Source organism: Chaetura pelagica, unplaced genomic scaffold (assembly GCF_000747805.2).
Source record: "Chaetura pelagica isolate M959 unplaced genomic scaffold, ChaPel_1.0 scaffold17, whole genome shotgun sequence".
NCBI classification, from domain to species: Eukaryota; Metazoa; Chordata; class Aves; order Apodiformes; family Apodidae; genus Chaetura; species Chaetura pelagica.
Window position 1 is genome coordinate 5,931,923 of NW_009970726.1, and position 20,081 is coordinate 5,952,003.

General features: G+C 38.9%; 1 protein-coding gene across 3 annotated transcripts in view; it reads right to left on the bottom strand.

Moving 5' to 3' along the window:
• The window catches only part of NRP1 (neuropilin 1), a 110,502-nt gene that overhangs the window by 25,653 nt on the left and 64,768 nt on the right, over positions 1–20,081 (bottom strand). For all 3 annotated transcript variants that reach the window (XM_010006981.1, XM_010006980.1, XM_010006979.1), the window contains exons 7-9: positions 6,727–6,882; positions 3,765–3,909; positions 1,845–2,176 (exon numbers count right to left, since the gene is read on the bottom strand). In XM_010006981.1, the coding sequence (XP_010005283.1) occupies positions 1,845–2,176; positions 3,765–3,909; positions 6,727–6,882 (633 nt within the window). The remainder of the gene's footprint in view (positions 1–1,844; positions 2,177–3,764; positions 3,910–6,726; positions 6,883–20,081) is intronic.

The window sequence follows — 20,081 nt, forward strand, 5'->3', positions numbered from 1 at the left end:
GCTGTGACTCATTATAGAATGCTGTCCCATCCAGCTCCACTTACGTTTGAAAAGACTACATTCCAGTATTAACATTTTAAATCTCTCAGACTCCCAAATAATAGGATTTATCTGATTATCTTTAAAGAAAAATTGTGTTTCAGAAGAAAGTTTATTAAATGTCTTGAATTTTTGGGAAGGATTATAATTATGCCACAAGAGATTTGAATTCCAGCCCTCTCCATTCCATTAATCTTGAAAGTTAATTTCTGGTAGTGATGAAAGCTGAGGATGGGCTCAGTGCATTAGTTAGCAATACTAGTTTTCCTGTCAAACTGCTAACTTCTGACAATGATGGCAAGTGCTTGTATTAGAAAACAGAAAGCCAAGCAGCAGACGGCGCACTGCTTTGAAAGCATATGGCATTATTTTTTTCCCTGGTTGAGCCACAGTGTAGAAGTACATGTCAAAACAACATCTATTTTAGAAAGAAAATGGTTAGATACCATTGTTGATTTACACTCTCTTCACACTTTATGATGAAGTCAAAACTCATGGTAACAAGAGAAAGGAGCTGACTGCAAAGGCTGAATTCATTTAGTTTTAATCCCTACAAACAAATGATGAAAAGTGATGAGAAGTGAGAAAATGCAGACATATTCAGTGAGATTAAAACAGGAGAGAATGAAGTCCAATATTTACCAAATGTGCCTGGAAAAGCTACATCCATGGGCCCACTCAGCTTTTCCTTTAAGGAAACACAGGTTTGTCCAAAGGATGAGTCTGTATAGCAAAACAGCTTTTACATCTAATTTTCAGACTAACACAGCTGAGATACAGAGCCACTCTCAGGATTCCCATCTGACAAGCACCACACCAATCTGCCTTTTGAGAGGACATTTTTGTATATGATTCCCTGGTCATCCCATTAGTGCAGCACCAGCTCCTTAATAGGATTGTGTGCCCACTGGTTTCCTCAAGGAACAGAGTATATATATTTATAACTAAAAGAAGGTTATGCCTCTCAAGGCAAAAATGCACTTTGTGACCAATGATGACAGAATGGGATAGAAGACCGAATGAGTGGGATTTGCAGTAAATAACCTAAACAGTCCTGTCCTCAAAAACCTACGTTCAAAGAGAAACCAAAATATGTACATTCACAGAAACCTTTCTGGGCCACACTCCTTTTCCTTGGCATCTAACCCGGTAATTCATTTGGCCCTGCTCTGTAAATGTCTTCAAGGTTCTGCTTGGATCTATGAACCAGTAGCCTTTTTTTCCCCCCCAACCTCCAAAATGCTTCACTTGTGACTGTGAAATGGTACTTTTCACTTAGGGTGGGGTAACAACTCAAAGCCACTATCACTTCCAGTGAGGTTTGGATCAGACCACCACAGAGAGCCTGTGAAGCTCTCAGAACATTCTACCAGCAGTTCAGAAATCCAACAGGTTGGATTAAATAACACCATTCTCATTCTACCGCTTGGACAAAAAAGAAGCAAAGGAAAAGTAATTCAGTGTCAGTGGAAAAGCTGCAGAGGAAACTCTACTTTTTCAGCAGTGTTGCATATTACCATTGCATGGGATTTTGGAGTTACCCAGGGGCCACAGAAGCACACCACCCTTGACAGAAATTGTCTGAATTAGCTGTTGAATAAACAAAACCTTTTGCACAGATGGGATATATCCCAAGGCCAGCTCCTGCACTCAGGCTTGGTACCATTTCCACAGTGTCCCTACAGGGCCACTGCTGTCTCAGGAGTCTTCCTGCTGGGCTTCATCCCAGCTGTGTCCCAGCTAAGGCAGAGATAGATTTATAAAACTGATTTTTTTTTTTTTTAGTGCAGCTCTTTCCTCCTTACCTTTATTTTCTTCTTGCTGGAATCCATGATCATTTTCCAATCTGATCCATTATTGCTGTAGCCAATTTTGAATTTTTTCATGAATACTTTGTTTTCTCGGTGCTTGCCCCCTTGGACGATTATGCCCCTCACTTTTTTTTCTTCGCCAAGGTCAATTTGAAGCCATTCATTTGTATATGGATGAGTAGTTGGTGGCAGTGCCCAACCTGAACGGCTTGTTATGAGTCGAGCATTTTCTGGGATCCAGTTTCGATCAACTTGAGTAGAGGCAGTAATCTGAGAGTCAGGAATGAGCCCAGACACCATACCAAGCATCCCAGAACAGGGGTAATCTACAGAGAAAAACCCCAAATAAATAGTTAATCTGAATGAGCATCAAAACAGAAACAGGACCTATCAGTCAGTTCAACTATCACAAGCAATTCCTTATATCCTTTCTCATATATACAAAAAAAAAATAAGTGAGTTTTTAACATAATTTTCATTTGTTGAAACTTGCACATCCTAGTTTTGGCAGGAAGTACCAAAATACCACAAGTATTTCTGGCTTAATGGGAACCAAAAGGATCAAAAAACCTATTCTAGTCTCATTTTCTATTATTCTTGCTCAGGAAAAAAGTGCAGGGTCACATCTGAATTTGTGAATATTGCCCTAGGAGTGCCCAAAGTGACCCAAAACCTGGTTGCAGATTAATTAGTTTTGTTAACATTGGAAATGGAAATCTTGCATGCATTCTGTAAAATATAATTTATTGCTGTCCTTGAGACTTACTTATTGTATTTCTTTGTTCTAAATAGTTGCTTCTTTTATGGTCCCAGATAAGCATAAATTAGAAGCAGAAAAAGCTGCTAACAAGGAAGAAAGATTTCCAACATAGACTATAACAGGAGTTTTGCTGATATTACCTTTATCTAATGGGAAAAAGATTCTATAGAATGACCTAGAATACTATAACATAGTAATCTTATTTTCCTATTGCATGAAAACCACTCCAAAGTTATATTTTCAAGATTAAAGGAACACCTTAAGAGGAAAAAAAATATCTATAGAACTAGTAAAAATTAGTGCAAATGAACTCTAAAGTGGCACTGGATATTTTTTTAGAAAAATCAGCTTTGTAAAAATTTTTTAATCATAAATATTTTCTTTTATGTGTAACTTGTTGTATTGTTTCTTTACATTTAAAAATGCCTCCATTTTGTAGGAGTTAGAGAAATCATAAAACTAGAAAAAAGGCCTTAAAAAAATTCTTGCTTGTGCCCATTTCTATTTTTTTTTTTTTAAGACAGTATTTTGATGATAATGAATGCCTTTTGCTGTTACTTCAGAAAGCACTTTGGACAGTTATTTTGGTAGTTAATTGTGTGATATAATGGAATTACATTACAATACTGATCACTAGTGGAAACCTGACTATATAGGTCTACTTGCTTGAAAATGCTTCAGATTTAAGGGTTTGTACCTGGCAATGCTTTTAAACCTAATTATGTATGTTTGCTCCTTGGGAAACCTGCTGAGAACTATCTTCAAATACCAGGCATGGGAGAGAGGGACTGGAGGGTTAGGAAGGAAAAACAAGATGGGAATTTGCAAAATATCTGTTTAACTCAGGTATTTTGCACAAAACTGTAAAATAGTTGCAAGGAATAAAATCCCTTTTTTTTTTTTTTTTTTTTTTTTCCCCCGCTTAATAAAACTGAACACTTAAAAGATAATGCCAAAATAACATTCTAGTAATGCCGGATTTTTGGGTTGTTGTGTTTTCTTTCCTATCCTATCCTTTTTTTTTTTTTTTTTTTAAACATGTCTACATTCAGACCTCTGTGGAAATAGGGAAGATGCATTTCACTCATAAAAATAAAAGCCACAGCATAAACATAACAAAATCCTTTGGTGTTAAAATCCTTCCCAGGACCTACCTGTTATCTTGCAGCCATAAACTTCAAATCTCAGCGATACTCCATTTTCCCAAGACACAGGTCGAATTCGTACAAACCGTGTTAGAACTGGTTTGGCAAAAGGTCTGTAAACAACCTCAGTGGGATTGCTATTCCCTTGAAACACCTTTGTGTGGAAAGAAGAAATATAAATTTGTTAGGCTTTCTCTTAAATGATGCTAAAAATTCTGTGTTTTACAGATAGCTACAATCCGAGGTCTACCCAGGGTTATTTTCTGGGGGGATGAGACAGAAGACTTGCATGGGGAACTATTTTGTTAAACTCCTAACACAATTTTTGCAGACAGATGAGATTTCTTTGGGGAGGAAAAAAGAAGATGTAAAGTAATGATACTAAAAAATAATTGCCACCTGCAGAGTCCCCTAACACACCATGATGTTGCAAAGCAGGAGAGCTCACGAAAGTTTTGAGAGCAGCAGCTCACTCCCTGCCTCTGTTGAGGTGTTCCTAATGCCCAGATCTATATGCAGGAATGACATACACTGGTCTTTGTCACCCAAGGACTGTCGAGTCCTGGAAGAATCCCTCAGTGCTCAATTAGGACAGTTTTATTCCCTGTGCACACATTAGAACAATGTAAAAAGCTACAGAACTTTCCCCCCAAATTACAGGTTTGAATTTCAACTAGACCATGCAGAATCCTATATGGAGTTAGGATAAAAACATATATTATTTTGCTGTCTTTGGGCTTAAGAGTTTTGCAGAGTGTATCGTGCAAGCCTTGCTTTGTTAACCTTCCATTTTAAATCCTTTTTAACAAGTGCTCAGACTTTCTTTCTCCTTGCATACTGAGATGGAAGACTATTTAAAATCTATATAGCAGGCTCTAAGATGTTCTTTGTGTCCCCCGAGGCTATCAGTCACATTAGATGAACAATGAGACTTCCACAAGAAGGGACATGACTGTGCTGTGCTTTCATGTTGAGGATCCTGCAGACACGCTCCTTCCTAGCGGAGCTGAAACCTTGCAATGTTCTAGTCCAAAGAAGGTGATTCAGTTTCCTGCTTCATCCTCACGTTGAGAGGACTAATTTCCTGTTGTTTTCCATGGATATAAACCCCTTTCCTTTTATGGGAGATTCTCCCATTTCTTAAACACACTGTCTACTTTCCTGTTTGTTACTTGCAATAACTGCACTCATTTGGAGTGGAGGCCAGCAGCACACAGCTGTCAACTCATCAGGCTCAGTTAGGTCTCAAGTCATTTAATGTAGGAGTTTCATATCCAGCAAAAGATTTTAAACTGAGCTACATTTCTTTTCAGAAACTTTTTTTTTTTTCCTCTGGGAAGACCTGTGGCAGTTTTCTCAAGGTCTGCATCTGACAGAGGAAATGAGTCTTTTCTCAAATGTACACAACTCTTCATACGTGGTTAGTGCAATGCTTGTGTGAGGCTGCCTTGAAGAGATCTGTGGCTGCATGTTTTTGCTGTTCCTTCTGCAGCCAAGTCTCCTGAACTTTTAATTTGAATAAAGACAGTAGCACTTTTTTTCTTGTCCTGATCAAGAGTCAAATACTGCCATTTTAGAAACATGATTTTTTTATAAACCTTTTGAACAAATAAGACAGGTTTAGGAACTGTTCCTAATTATTAATGGCAGAATTTACAATAGAAACTCATGTAAAATACACTCTTGGAGAGTTTACAAATTGAAGTTTGTAATGAAAATCAGGCATGGTCTGATTGTGAAAGAGGCATTTGTTCAGAGTACAGGAACCAGAGTCTCATACCAGCCACAGCATTGGCTCCTCTTTTACTGTGGGCAAGTCGGCTATTGTACTTTTACACATCATTACACAGTGCCCACATTGTGGCTTCTGACCTTCTAAAGTTTCTTTTCTGCAAAACTAGAATAATACCTGTCAAAGAGAAGATTTCAGGATTATTATTTTTTTTTTTATTGTTTTACTAAGTGCTTCAAAGAAGAAAGATGTATGTGTTAAACACTGCTACCATTTTGATTAGATAAATGTAGTGGGCTTGGCATAGCACTTAGAGATGAATCGGGGACAAATCAGTAACCAAATATTTAGAGCTAGACATGATTGCACAGAGAGAGTTTAATATTACATAGCTCCTCTGGGTCCTCACAGAAAGGTCACAAAAAAGCTATTTTGAGGAGAGGCACCATGAAACCTTTCCAGTTGCATCAGCCTCTGGCTGCATCTGGGGATATCCTGAGCAAGGTGGGAATGGAGGCACAGTCTCACTGGGACTATTCATGTGAGAGTTGGAGCAAAATTGACTTCTCAGTAATGAGCTTTATGCTCATGGTAGTGGATAATAAAGATTTTTCTTAGGAGTCTCTAAAGCTGTTTCATTGGGAGGACATAGAGAGGAAATACGATAATAAATGGAAAGATGATAACAATCTATATAAGGATGGAAAGATGCTCTCAATTATCTGTCTGCATGACCCCTGGCACTGAGATGCTTGAAAGTTTAAAAAAACTACTACTGGCTTGCTAGCACTCCTACAAGACAGCACAGCTATGCATAGGGAGCTGTGGCACTGGCACACTGCATATCCATAGCTCCACTGCAGATTTTTGATTAATATTTTGCATATATGCAGATTTCACATTTTTCAAAATGTTTTTCTCAAGGTCACATAGAAATCTCTGGCAAACTGGGAAACAGCACACTCCAGGGAAAAGACCCAAACCACTCAAATCATCATGGGTACAACAGACAGGGCAGCACATTGTACCCTTTCAGCTTCTTTAGGCTTTGGATAAACAATTTATGTGGCCCATTACTACAGAGACAATAGTTATCTTTTCAATTTGGGATATTGTTAACCCTGGTCATGCTGATCAAACCTGTGGTACATTATTCCTCTTTTTTAAACAACTAATAGTAATTAAATAGTTCAACAGCCTCTTTCTTGGCCAAAGAGAGGCAAAAGAGAAAAGACTTACAACAGGCTTGTTGCCCTCCTTCAGTGTAATCCAGTCCTCTCCATTGGAGCTGACATCTACACGGTATGTTTTCAGATAATATTCTTTCTTAGTTTCTTTTGAGATGGCTCCTTGGGTCCCAATTCCAGAAACAAAGCGGAGAAGGCCAAGATCCACCTGTGGCAAGGAACGAATTGAGACATAAGGACAATCATTTCAGACCATGACTAATGCAGAAGTGACACCCCTTCTAGCATCCCATGTTTTACAGAGATAATAAGGATTTTATATAAAGGAAATTGCAGCATATTGTTGATAATAACATAGCCATAATCTCCCCTTTGGTAAACAGTGCCATTACAGGAGACAGGGACATTTCTCACCTTAGCCAGAAGGGCTATTCATGTGCCAGAGAACTATCTTTCCTCTGTGGGGGAGGAACCAGAGAGCCCATCAGTGCCAGTGGGAACCACCAGACTGCAGAGAAGTTACCAGAGAAGTTCCTCAAGGACCAGTCTGGTGAACAATCTTACTTAATGCTTTCATTAATTACCTTGCACGGATGCTAATGAAATTCGCTGAGGACACAAAGCTGCAAGGCATTGTCAATACAGAGAAGAGTCATGCAGTGAGAAATGAATGACCCTGAGGCTTGGAGTATTAGAAATGGGATGAAATTTAACAGTAAAATATCAAAGTCATGCACTTAGGGAATGATAACAAGAATTCTGCTAAAACCCAGGAGCTCATCACTTGTAAACAGAAGAGGAGAAAAGAATCCCATGGTGTATTAGTTAGTCACAAGATAATTAAGAATCAGTGTGTGATTTTGTTGGGAAAAAGGCAAAAGGGTTGCTTTTGCCATGTGATGCATTTGAGTAAAAAAGAAAGAAGCATTAACACAAGTGCAATAATTCTATTCCAAATATCAAATATAGTGAACTTTACTCATTAGAAAATAATGGCTTTTTGAACTTGCTGGAGAAATGAGTGCTATGGTGTGCACATGAATGCATGTTAGAGGCTTTCTTTCCTCTTCACTCATCTTTCTCCTTGTCTCATGGAGTTACATTGTGAGTAAAGTGATAAGTGATTCAGGTTAACCTCCCCCTTTCCCCCCTTCCCGTCAGGTTATTTGTTTGTTATCTAGATCTGTTTCCTCATCTAGTTCATCACGTGGCATCACATAATATGTATTGGCATAGTTGGGACGATGATATAGGCTGCAGGAGTGCAGCTACTCAGGTCAGTTCTGCTGGCTAAAGAAACATTTTTCCTCATCCACAAGTCCAGATGTCAAATGGCTGAAACTAGGCACAGAATTTCTTACAGCCAGGTTGGTGCCCACAGCTTTGAAACACCTGCCATTTCCTTAGAGCCTTTCTTTAGCCATAATAACAAACAAATGAAAATCAAATTCATCTGTCTCTTCTGCAGCTAGAACCTTCTCTTTGTTTCCTAAAGCAAATTTCAATATAAAATGACACTATTCACAAAACATTAATCATAGTAATTTATTTCCCTAAACTTCAGTTGCCCAGACTTTAGTAGGATAATAATAGGTTGAATTAACCCTTCTCAAGTGAATGTCCCAGGAATGTCTCAGGCTTTTTCACTGTTTCAAAGTAGGCAGGATGCAGCATATATGTCCCCTGTGTCCCACAGGCATCCTTTTTCCTGTCATATATCCAAAGGCAATAGAGCAGTTAAATCAACATACTCTGCATTCTCTCTCAAAAGGCTGAAGGAAGTGCCATTGAGGACAGACTGGCTGCTCTTTCAATGCCCATGTCATTTGCAAGGCATTTTTTAAGTCTTCCAACACAAGAATAGCAGCCTTGTGTGTGACAGAACCAGCTTTTAGGGCAAAGCCCCTGTCCCAGTTTTTAAAACTGGTAAAGTCTATATGTAACATTTTAGCCCTTGTCTTTCAGGGTGAAATACTGCAACATTTTGTTTTGTCATGGTAACAAAAAAAAAATCAACCCTTAAAAAAAAAAATAAAATCCCAGCACCACCTTACAAAACAATCAAGTGATTTAAAGTAACTAGAGAGTCTCAGATGTTAGATTGTTGCAATCTGAAAGTTAATAGGGGAATCTGGGCATGGTTGCACTGAGCAATCTCGGCTTAACTTCAAATGCTCTCCAAACTGTACTCTGCTGATTGTAAAGTGTGCTGCACTGAGTTATGTCCAATACCGCATTCACTTCCAGGCTGAAGTGCACTTGAAAATCTGGAAGTCTGAAGGAGTGCAGAGCTAAGTTATTTAAATGATCTGCTTCTCCTACAATTTGGAACAGCTCTTCAGTTTTGAAATGATTAAGGCCCCAAGCCTGTACCGTACTGACTGATTTGAATGATTCTAGTAGGGGCTTTTTAATATACAGTAAGTGCTTCATTGTGAATAAAGTCAAGCAATGGCCTATTACAAGAGTTCTAGGTATTCGAAGCCAAGTTAAAATTTAACATTGGGGGTTTACGGGGAGGTTTGATTAGCTTATACCTGAGCTAAAAGTTACAACTTCCAGTCACTGACTGTTCTGGAAACTCAGGCTTGTCCCATCAAAGCACTCCAGGTGCCCAAATTTTGCTCAGTCTCAAATGCTGGTATTAAATATATTCCCTTACATCTTGGGGCACTGAATATCCTACAGCATCTACCCCACTGCCCAGAAGTAAGTCCTGAACATGCAAAGGATTTAATAATTACTTTCATGCCTAAAACTCGGCAGAATTCAAAAGGTAAGCGCAAGTTCTCCTGCCAGCAGTTAACAGCTTACCAGAAGAGAGAGAGACTCTGAGAAGGTCTCTAATTTATTGCCTATAGGTAGGAAAGAGGCAACCTCATTAGAGCTGTTGGCTCCAGTAACTGTGTAACACTGCACAGGAGGAAGGGGCATCTCGTGTCCTTAGGAAGAACATCTCTTCACATAGATGTGCTCTCTCCGGATCAGCTAATCTTTACGTGCTTCTTGAAAACTGGAATTATGTCAACAGCAGACCTCTCCTGGAGTGCCTGGAGGCTGATGGCTTTGCGTGCCACAGCCTTAAACCCCTTGCAAAAAGCAAGCTGTAAACCCCAACCTGCCACATGCCAGGGGATTGTTTGCTCACAAGATGATAGAGGAAAAAAGAATAACCTTTCCCCATCAGTGTTTTGTGACAAAGGAGCAGTGCAAACAGGAATAGTGGGGCTCAACAGCAGAGAAGCAGAAGGGCAGGAGTTTTTAAGTACTAACTCAGTCCCAATGCAGAGGTCCAGCCAGCAGAGGGGTGGAGCTTAAGGCATTTTTCTCCCTTTCACACTTCTCTGCAGTGGCCTCTGGAAGAGCTGTTCCTCTCCAGGTGCAAACAGAACTGCAACACTGAGCACCCCTCTGAGGTGCCTAAGTACGTTTGTAAATCAAGTTCTAAATTTATCAATCTTCTAAGTGAGGTGATAAAAATAAATTATGTAGAAGACTACCTTGGAAACTGCATGACACATCTTAAGGGGCTGTTAAGCTCACATTCATTAATCACTTTGTGATGCATTTTGCTTTCTTTCTAATGTCTTTTGAAAATTTAAGTTCTGTAAAATGCAAAATTGTGCATAAAATACACATTCCAATTGTCAAAGGGACTATTCAGAGCTGAACTTACATCAACTGCTATTAACAACCAGAACCTGAAGGTACCAAAATACAGCTGTGGTAAGACACAGCTCTTCTGTACTATGCTATCAGAGGAATTGTTGCAGAGGACAGCAGCTCCAGTACAGCTATGGCACCAAACAGATAGGAGTTCACACGTTTTTAGAAGCTTATGCTTCTAGAGTTCAACTATCTGTGCAATTTTCCATCAGCTTAGTATGTCCTATCCACAGAGGCCCCTAAGTGTTAACACGACCACGAGTAACCCATTTTTCTCAGATCTAGTCTTCTCTAGCTGAGATAGTAATGCAAATCTTTAACAACTCGGTGTTTCTTTGGTTTTTTTTTTTTTTTTTTTTTTTTTAGAAGCTTATGCTTCTAGAGTTCAACTATCTGCTTGTGTTTCATGTTAAAATGAACTGTGGAGAGAGGTGGTGATGAAATACAGTACTTTTGAAGATGAACATCAAATGCCTTTCCCTGCAATTATTTGACATTTCACTTTCTGCACATATGATAAACAAACATCTGGCATTTATTTTAGAGGATGCAAGTGATTTTGTACATTATTGTGTGCATTATAGCTGTGATCTGAGACAGGCAGCTGTCTCTAAACCTGACATCTTAAAATTTCATTCCCATGACCAGAGTTTTAGCTTTGACTAACTGCAGTATGTAGCTAGCTGTTTTTTCAAATGTTGTTCACTTTCATTCAGATTAAAAAGCATATCTCTTCTGAAAATTATGCCCTAGGGCCTTATCCAAAAACACAGGCTTTGCTAATTGCCTGTATTGCAGTGTGATCACCTTTATTGGTAAGTACAAGGCTGAGAGCAGATTTGCCTATAGGAATTGGCCCTTAACTTACAAGTCATGAGAAGCATCTCAAGTGTATATCTTCTTCCAGCAGAGAAATGTTAATGTAAAAAAGCTCCATTTGTTCCTATTTCTAAAATCAATTTCTTTCCTGTGAAAGCATATTGCAAGACAGTAGCAGTTTCTACATACAAATTACTTCCTCTCTATTTATTCTGCAATATATTTTAGCATGCAGGAAAAATATTTTTATTGCTGTCTTACTCTCTCTGAAAAATATGGGTGGGTGACATATTTTTAAGACATAGATATGGAAGGGGTGGCATACACATTTTATTAGAGACCAGTTAAAGAGAAGAAAAAAGAATAAGATTTAGCTCTGCACAATATATCATGTAGCAAATCTCTTGGAAAAGGAATAACATACAATGTAAGACTTGAAATTAATACTGCTGCTTCCTGTCGTCACACATAACCATGTGATAGTTTGGAAGACCTTATTTTCAGAATGAAAATCTGTCTTGCTAAATGAAATACAGTCATTGATGGAGCTGTGGCAAGGGAGCAGTTTTGCCAGATTTTAACACTTCTACTGTAGGTCTGTTCAACAGCCTGAGAAAATAAAGCGCTGGAGTTTGATTAGCAACAGGAAGCTTTTTGTTGTGGGCATCTCTTGTGGCTTTAAAAGCTGTATAATCCATCACTTGACACAACATACCAAAGTAAATATTTTTAGAGAACTGTGTCATTTCCCTAGATAGCATACAGTGCTCTGGGTCAGATTAACTGTTGTGATGCTTCACTGCTCTTCTGTCAAATATTTAATTAAACAAGAGTTGATCTTTTTCATTAGGTGTGGCTGTTGATTTGACCAGTCATGCTCTCCCACAATGTTCATAAAACTATCATTTAATTTTTTTATTTCTTGAACTTTAAGTAAAGTAGATTCAAATGCTAAGTAAAAATGGCACAAGCTCTAGTAGAAATTCTGTAGATAGAATAATTTCATTGGAAATTTACTTCCAAAAGTCTTTGTTCTTGCAATGAGTAGCCATTGCAAGAGCACAACTCCTTGATTAATTACAGAGTGTACATATTCATCCTGAGTTTAAGTGAAAATAATTAAGGCTGTAAACCTTCTCAGATCTTTGTGCAAAATTCTCAGTGATATTTGTGACAGCTCCGTAAAGAAAGTGAGGTAAAAATATTGCTGTTAGTAAAATCTTTCCCAAGTCTCACTGAGCTCTTACTCATTGACCTTGACAGCAACATCCTGAAAGCCCCCAAAGAAAAAGCAGCTAACAATACACTGAACTTCTAGTCTGTGCCTAACAACTGTCCTCAGCCAGTAAGCTTCACTGAACTGATGCTTATGTGACTTGGCAAAAAGGGGAAGCATGAAAGAGAAGATGAGCAAACATTCATGCCAAAGAAATAGGAGTTTGGCAGGAAAAAGGAAATTAACTTTCTTTAGCAGTTGAAATATTCCTCACAATCGTCACCTTCTGCCCAAATAATTTTCTGTAGCAGAAAAAATGTAAGTGTAAAGATTCCCTCAACTGAAAAGACAGAATAAACTCAAAGGATGCTTACCACATTGAGATATCAATGCTGGGCTTGTAGTATTGAGTACAGTAATTTCTTTTAGCTCAGCCAAGAGAAAATGTAAGACAATTATGGAGAAGTATGAGTGAAGAACATTAGAGAACCTCTGTAATCATTATGGGGGTGGTTCAAGATGGAAAAGATGCAGAAAGAGTAAGAAAAGTAAAATCCAGAAACAAAAAGGAAAAAAGAAAAGACAAGAAAAAATGAAAGAAAAATCTTCTATGTCTCTGACAGGGAAAAGATAATGCTTGTGTGGGCTGTGTTGCATCTGGATTCATGGCACATTCTCCCACTCTTATGTTAATTTTTTTTTGCATAAATCAGAAGCAACTAATTAAAAAAGAAATATTTAATTCTGACATGTTCTTTGAACTGGTGTTCCATCTGGTTCTGTTTGAATAGTAAAATCTGCTGTAGTTGTAAAAATTGGCAAGCAGCACTCTGGTAAAGAGAAACAAAAGACGCTCAGTACAGCAGGTTAATACACTAGCATTTCAACTTGAGACATTTCCAGAATCCAGCAAACCAAATCGCTCCAGTATGGAGGCTATAAAGATCAAATGTGAAAGAGAAATGCTGCAAGTGGGCCGGGAGGAGCACTGCCACTGGTAGACATTAGCTCTGCGTGATATTTTTAGTTTGAGTCTTTGAAGGAATTTGGTTTAAAAGCAAGGGCAAAGCAATGGTCCCCTGCAATGGTCTCATTGTATTGTATGAAATGCATCCAGTGCACATGCAGTGATAGGGAATGATCCTTCTGCTATTCATTTGCAAGCTCCACGTTACCCATTCCTGTGGTGCTCTAATGTGACATGGTCATGAACCAGAAGACTCAGAAAAGAACCTTCTTCTTAATATACTTTTAAACTTGAAAACTTTAAAAAACCTGAACACCAAGATACAATAAACTCTGATAATAAAAGGAGGAAAATGTAATTGTATTGAGATTTCTATAGACTCTGGGATCTAACTAATCAGCATCCTGTGCCATCTGAACCCTCTCTGTAGCAACGAAGAGAAAGGCTGATTAACTCCCAGTGCTTTACCAGAAGATTGTTTTACATCTTGCAGGAGCATATCTTGCTGTGAAATATTACTCCTTTAAAATCAAAACCTTTGCTTTGGCACTACATTAACTTGCAAATGGATAACCTTAAGACATGTACAATGACTTGGTCAAAAAAGGAGGAATGTGAATGGCCCCTTTCTCCAGCTAAGATACTTAGGAACCCTTGCTGAGCAATAAATGAGTCAGGAACGTAATACTTTTAATTAACGTTTTCTGAATACTTATTTGTAATTTACATTTAATTTTAAATCTGCACTTAATCCTCTGATCTGGAATGAGGACAACTATTTGGTGCAGTTTGAATGTAACCTTCCCCAGTTAGTGTTAGAAACTATAGAAAAGGGAAACTCTATAGCAATACTTGCAGGACCACTCTTTTCTGAGAGCACGACATCATTGTATGACTATTTTCCCCCTAAGTGTACTGAGCAACTAATGCACAAATGAGAAATAAGTAATCCAAAGCTTCTCTGTCAGACTGCTTCACATGTCAATAACTGGGCTTTGGGTAGAAAGCACTGTATTTTGCCTATAAAATTATTCTGCAGCATTTTTTTTTTTGCCAGCTGCTGTTCTGCTGGAGTCAGAGCGTATAGGCAGCAGGGCTTGATTTTATAATATGTTTTAGTATTTTGAATGTAAGTACAAGATTACACATGTATAAACACACAGAAATAACCTCTGCTTCTTGCTGTTTCACAGCATACCTATGCTAATCAGGTAGGAAGCTGGTAAGGGAGGGTATGATACAGTATGCAGAATTAAACCTCTACTGTCTCAGACAGCACATCTTGATGGGGTAGGTAGATCTGAGTGTGCAATCACTGTGTTCAGAGAGAGATCCATTGAAATAACTAGAATTTGTTACACTTAGATACTTTCAAAAGTTTAGGCTTTGGATTTTCTATAAAAAATAGCAACAAAAGAGGGAAAAAGTACCAGGAGCTAAGATTTAAAACTTTGAAAGCTTAATTTCATTGGCAATTGGAATAGGTGTATAACCTGCTTCATTAGAAATATATTTATTTTCCTATGATCAGATTTCTCATCTTGGAAAATCATCACAGTCTCTTTAAATCAGTCAGTCATCCACAGGAGTCTGCATTCATTTATTCTCTGTTAAATGGAACTGTCAGTTTTGTTACATCAAAATTCGATTTTCTATTTCATACACATTGTGTATGATGACTTTAATTTACTACTGGGTCACCAAGCAAGTCACTGCTTTTTAAAAATATGAGTTTCTGCTACCTTCTAGAAAATTGTGGTGAGGGTACTGTAAGTGAACTGGGAAAATAAGAGACAAAGACTATGCACACAAAGATAATTTTGCTTTTTCCTTGATATGTCCCTCATAGCTCTGAGGAAATGCCCACATAGATGAAGTATTTTTGAAGCTGTGATTTGGAAGATGGGTTGCTGAGAATGTTGTTTCTGTGCCATGCTCAGGAAGGTGGACAACAGAAGGGATGGTGAAGGCCAGTGACTACTGAGACAACTTCCTCTCTGGTGCTAAAGCAAACTAAGGATACTGGCTGCACTCCAGCTGTGACCTTCTCTCCACAAAGTCTGTTCAAACTCCAGTCACTGGGATTTAATTTCCAGGGTTTTTTTAACCAAAGAACGGTGTCTGGTTTGTGTACCCCTACCTGGCCTCTTTGAAAGTTACTCTATCTCCAGCTATGCAAAGAGCAAAGCTATTGATTTTTAAGCGCCGTGGCTTTTAAAAATAAACACAGGATGTATTTTCTTAGTTAAGCATATCATGAAAGGGAGGAACACTCCTATGGACAGTTCATTTTTATGGACTGATAAGAACATTTAAAAATTATTCTGTGTAATGTCAGCACTTGAGCCTATAGCTTGAATTTAGTAGGCTTTGCAATGGAAGAGCCCACTGCTGTCTGTGTTAAGGCTGAAGGCCACCCTAGCCTATAGTGCAATAATCTATATCCTATATATCACTAGTTAAAATACACTCTGGTTTTATATGTGATAGGACTAATGGATCTTTTCAGCAGCTTCAGAGGACCAACACTAGAAGTAAGTTTGGCCCAAAGTGTTCAACACAGGAGGCTACAACAAAGAGAAAGACTACATGGGTAGCTGGTTGGTGGAAGTTATGTGTAAACAGTGCTTCTCTGATGAGAAGGCAGTTGTTGCTGAAAACAGAGTAACTGAACCTCAGCTTAATGTTTGGTCAACGGCGTTTTTTCTGCTAGTAGGTTTTGTTTATCAGACAGCTATGAAGTTTATGCTAGTGCCTTTTAAAAGAGTTTTTAAAACCTTAATAAAAACATTGGTGGTAAAGGAAAAATGGAAGCATTTGCCTGATGAAATACTTTTTTCTTTTTTTCCATGGTGAGAAGACAAATTGCTTTCTGAAGGGCAAGTACCTACCACTTGGAAGAAATCTCATTTATCCTTCCACTTTACCTATTTTGCTACTGCTGTGAAAATGTCACCTAATGGGCAGAACAGAATTAAACTGGGACAGAAAAGCAGGCTGACACAAGGACAGGGGAGGCAAATGATAGCTCAGCAACAGAAAATCTGGAGCATGGATGCTGAGATGGGAAGGGCCCATAGGGCTCATGAACTCTTCAGCTTCATACTACTGTGCAGGTGTAGAAAGAGTGAATAAAAATGCACACTCACCTTCTGCAAAACACCCAGCAGCACACCTATCATCTCCATCCAGGGTCAGCCCCATGAGAACAGAGACCTTTAGCTTGGTAACAACTCTGCTTATTATAATGTGCCTCAGCTGTGCGTTCCTACCCAAGGCTGTATTTCTAGCCACCACCCTTAGTCACTTAACTTCTAGCCCTGAGCACTAACTCACCCGCAGTTTGACACCTGCCTAGTCTTGTAGATTAATTTATTTCTGCTAGAGTCAGAAAAATCTCCTTTTGAGATATGTTCCTTCACATCTGCAGAAAGTCCTGGCTGCAGTGGAGCAGATGAGTTGCAGTGCCTGGGAGCTGGGTGGGCAAGGCTGCCTCAGCCCTCCCAGGCTCTGCAAGGCATCTGGGAGAGAGCTCTCCTACCCAGCAGAATGGCACAAGCAACTGATTTTTTTGCTCACTGGCAGTTTAAAAACCAGCAAGCAATAATGAATGTTTTCAGTCAAGCCAAACATGTGAACCTGGTGAATGGGAAAATAAAAAAAAAAAGAGAAAGAAAAATATTTCATAGTGTTTTTAAAGTGGGTTTATTTTCTGTGAAAGAAAGTAGAAGAAAAAGATGCTGTGATTAAAAAACCAACAACTGTCGTGTTGAGTTTAAAACCATATTTAAAAGTTTTAATTTCTTCCCCTTCTGGAACCAACTAGTGAAAGTGAGATAAATTTACAAAATTATTTTAGCAGTTGCTGAATCAGTGCTTTTGCTGGACACAATTTTAATTTGCCATCTCAGCTCTAAAGGGCCATCTGTCTTGAAGCCGTTGAGGGGATGTAGGGCTGGACTGTGAAGTGGATGCATAGGTAATTGCAGAGTTATATACAAACTACTCAGATCTCTGCATAATGGATCCCCTGAAAGAACTGAAACTATTATAATGATTAGGCTGCTAGTGGAGGCTTGGAGGGGCTCTGCTTCTGCTGCTCCTCCATATGTTACATTGCTTCAAGCCACACAGGACTCTCCTCTGTATTAGGGCTGATGCTAAAACATGTCAAGGGGAGGTACAGAGGATTTTCTTCTAAACTGCATTTTGCACCTGCACTTCTGGAGCAATGAGGCTGACAACATTTTGCACAGCTCTCTGAGCATCCCTTCAGCCTCCCCAGAGTGATAAATCTAGGGCTGGGAACTTTTCTGGTACTAAAATAGCTCTTAAAGCACTTTGAATAATCAAAAAAACCCTTCATACTTTGTAGGGCCTTTTTATTTCTCCCTCTCCCTCTTGTCTAATTTCAGTACTTGCCTTTGTGAAACTCTACCATTTATTCCCATGTCACAGTAAATAAAGGTATGAATGTATCCTGCTGGGTCAATTAACCCCAGTTCTGCACTGTGTCACAGATTGTACTGGCTGTGATTTCCAGAAAGGAATATTCTTTTGTCATTCTTTGCCCATGTGCAAAGCATGTTAAGACTGTAAGATAACTGTAACACTTTTCCACACAAAGCTAACTCTGCTTTTTGTAATTTCTGGAGTGCAGTTATGAAGTGTAAAATGACATGAACCAAATACATGACTTGCATTCTAAAGTGGTAAAGAAGACAAAGGACTGACAGTTTTTGTGCTTTCATGTCAGTGTGTTCCCTAATAATGGGCAAGCCCTGCCACAAAGCCTCTGAGCTCCAGCTCTCAGGCAGTCCTTCAAAGGCTAGGAGAACTGGGAGGCTGAGTTTTCCCAGGTTTCATGTTATTCTGTACAGTAATATGGTGCACTTCACTGCAATATCAAACTCCAAAAGAAACAGAAATAATGAGAATAAAAATAACAGGCATTGTTGATTTGTGCTTCCTTGAGTTTTATGTGAACTATTTAGATAAGCTTGATTGGTAAAGTCAACCTAAACAGCTGCCTGATGTAAGAATAAACCTGTTAATAAAACAAATGTGCTGTGCAGCAGCATATATAAACTCTGTGTATATTTTTAAGTGAATACCTGATAAGGAAATAAGCTATGACACAGATGAAAGGTCAAGACACCAAATGATGAACTGCAACTATTTTCAGAAGTGCTACAGGAATAAATCTGTACTAATCTATATACCAGTTTATATCAGCAATGCCTGCTTCTGGGTTTCGCTTACAAAGGAGCAAACAATGAAAAATGTAGGTTACTGCAAATGTAAAGGAATGAAGACAAATGTGGAAGAAAAATTCTTCCTCAGAGAGACCTCAGAGGTCCCTCTCGTTCTGGGGAAGTAGTGTATACATAGAAATGTTTTAAATCAATGGACGTATATTTTACTTGTATGAGAGAGTTAGTGTTAAATAAACAACTGATATTTCAATCAGTGGAGGCGAGGGGGATCTCCCAGGTTGCTTTTTGAGGAGGCCTGATCTTACCACTCTCTGGCCTTTCTCCAGATCCTCATGCTGCAAGATGCAGAGGGAGATTTTTGCACCAAATCAGCTGATATTCCTAGGCTTGACCAGTCTAGATGTCTAGGGAATTACTCTATAAGAGTCATAGGTGCCAAGGCATGGGGGGATGAGGTGGAGATGGCAGGCAGAGAGGGAGCGACCAGAATTGCTCCAGGTGCCAACCTCTGACTCTGGCCACTTCATATGATGTCAGATCCGTGCCCTGTTAAAAACCCAGCAGTATAAATATGGGTTGGATTAGCCAATTGTGTCATATTAGCCAGGACACACAATAGGGAGTTAATCTTAGCGTACGGCCTTATGTCAGCTGCAGAATCACATATAATACCCAATCCAGACAATAATGTCTATTTATGTTAACCCCCTATTGACCTTTTTTGAACAAATTTGAACTGGCAGAGTGTATTTATACCAGAGCAGTGCTCTTTGTTTTATGGTTGCAAAGTTTTGATCTGATACTAGGATTCTTAAAGCTGTATTTATGATTCTTTTCAATCTCAGCCATAATATGAACTGAAGATCCTGTGTTATTACCAAAAAAGCTTTACCTTCTGCGCAAGGTGGAGGTCTCGCTTAGTTTTAAAGGGTGAGAGAAAATTATGCCACCCAGAAACTATCATCAAGCTCGATGGGAATGTAAAGATTTGTGTTATATGCATTAGATGAAACATTTTGATAGAAAACATACAGATACTGCAGTAAAAGTACCCAGAAGGTGTCACTCCTAACGGGTTTGAAAACCCACACTTTTACGAGGATTGATGATAGTAGAGGTTCCCAGTGACCCTGGTAATAGGCAATCAGTCTCTCTTCAAAACCACACACATGTGGGTCTCACATGTCCTTAGCTGATGGCACCCATCCTGCTGGGCGCTCCTCCTGGAGCTGCCTCTGCTCTGGAGCTGCTTCCTCTCTGGAGCTGCCCTGGCAGCTGCTGGCCAGCACCCATTGGGCTGTCCCTGAGATGCAAGGGTTTGCCATGCACAGCAGCCCGTGGTTTCTGCTCAAAGGCTTTGACAATAAGACACAGAAATTTCCCTAAATATTAAGATTTTGCATGTTACTTTTTCAGGTGAGTGTAAATGTAACTGCTGTTCTTAAACACAAACATTAAATCTACTCTGTAAAAGCACAATTACTGCTGCCATGACAGAAATCAGTTGTCTTTTTTGCAGGAAT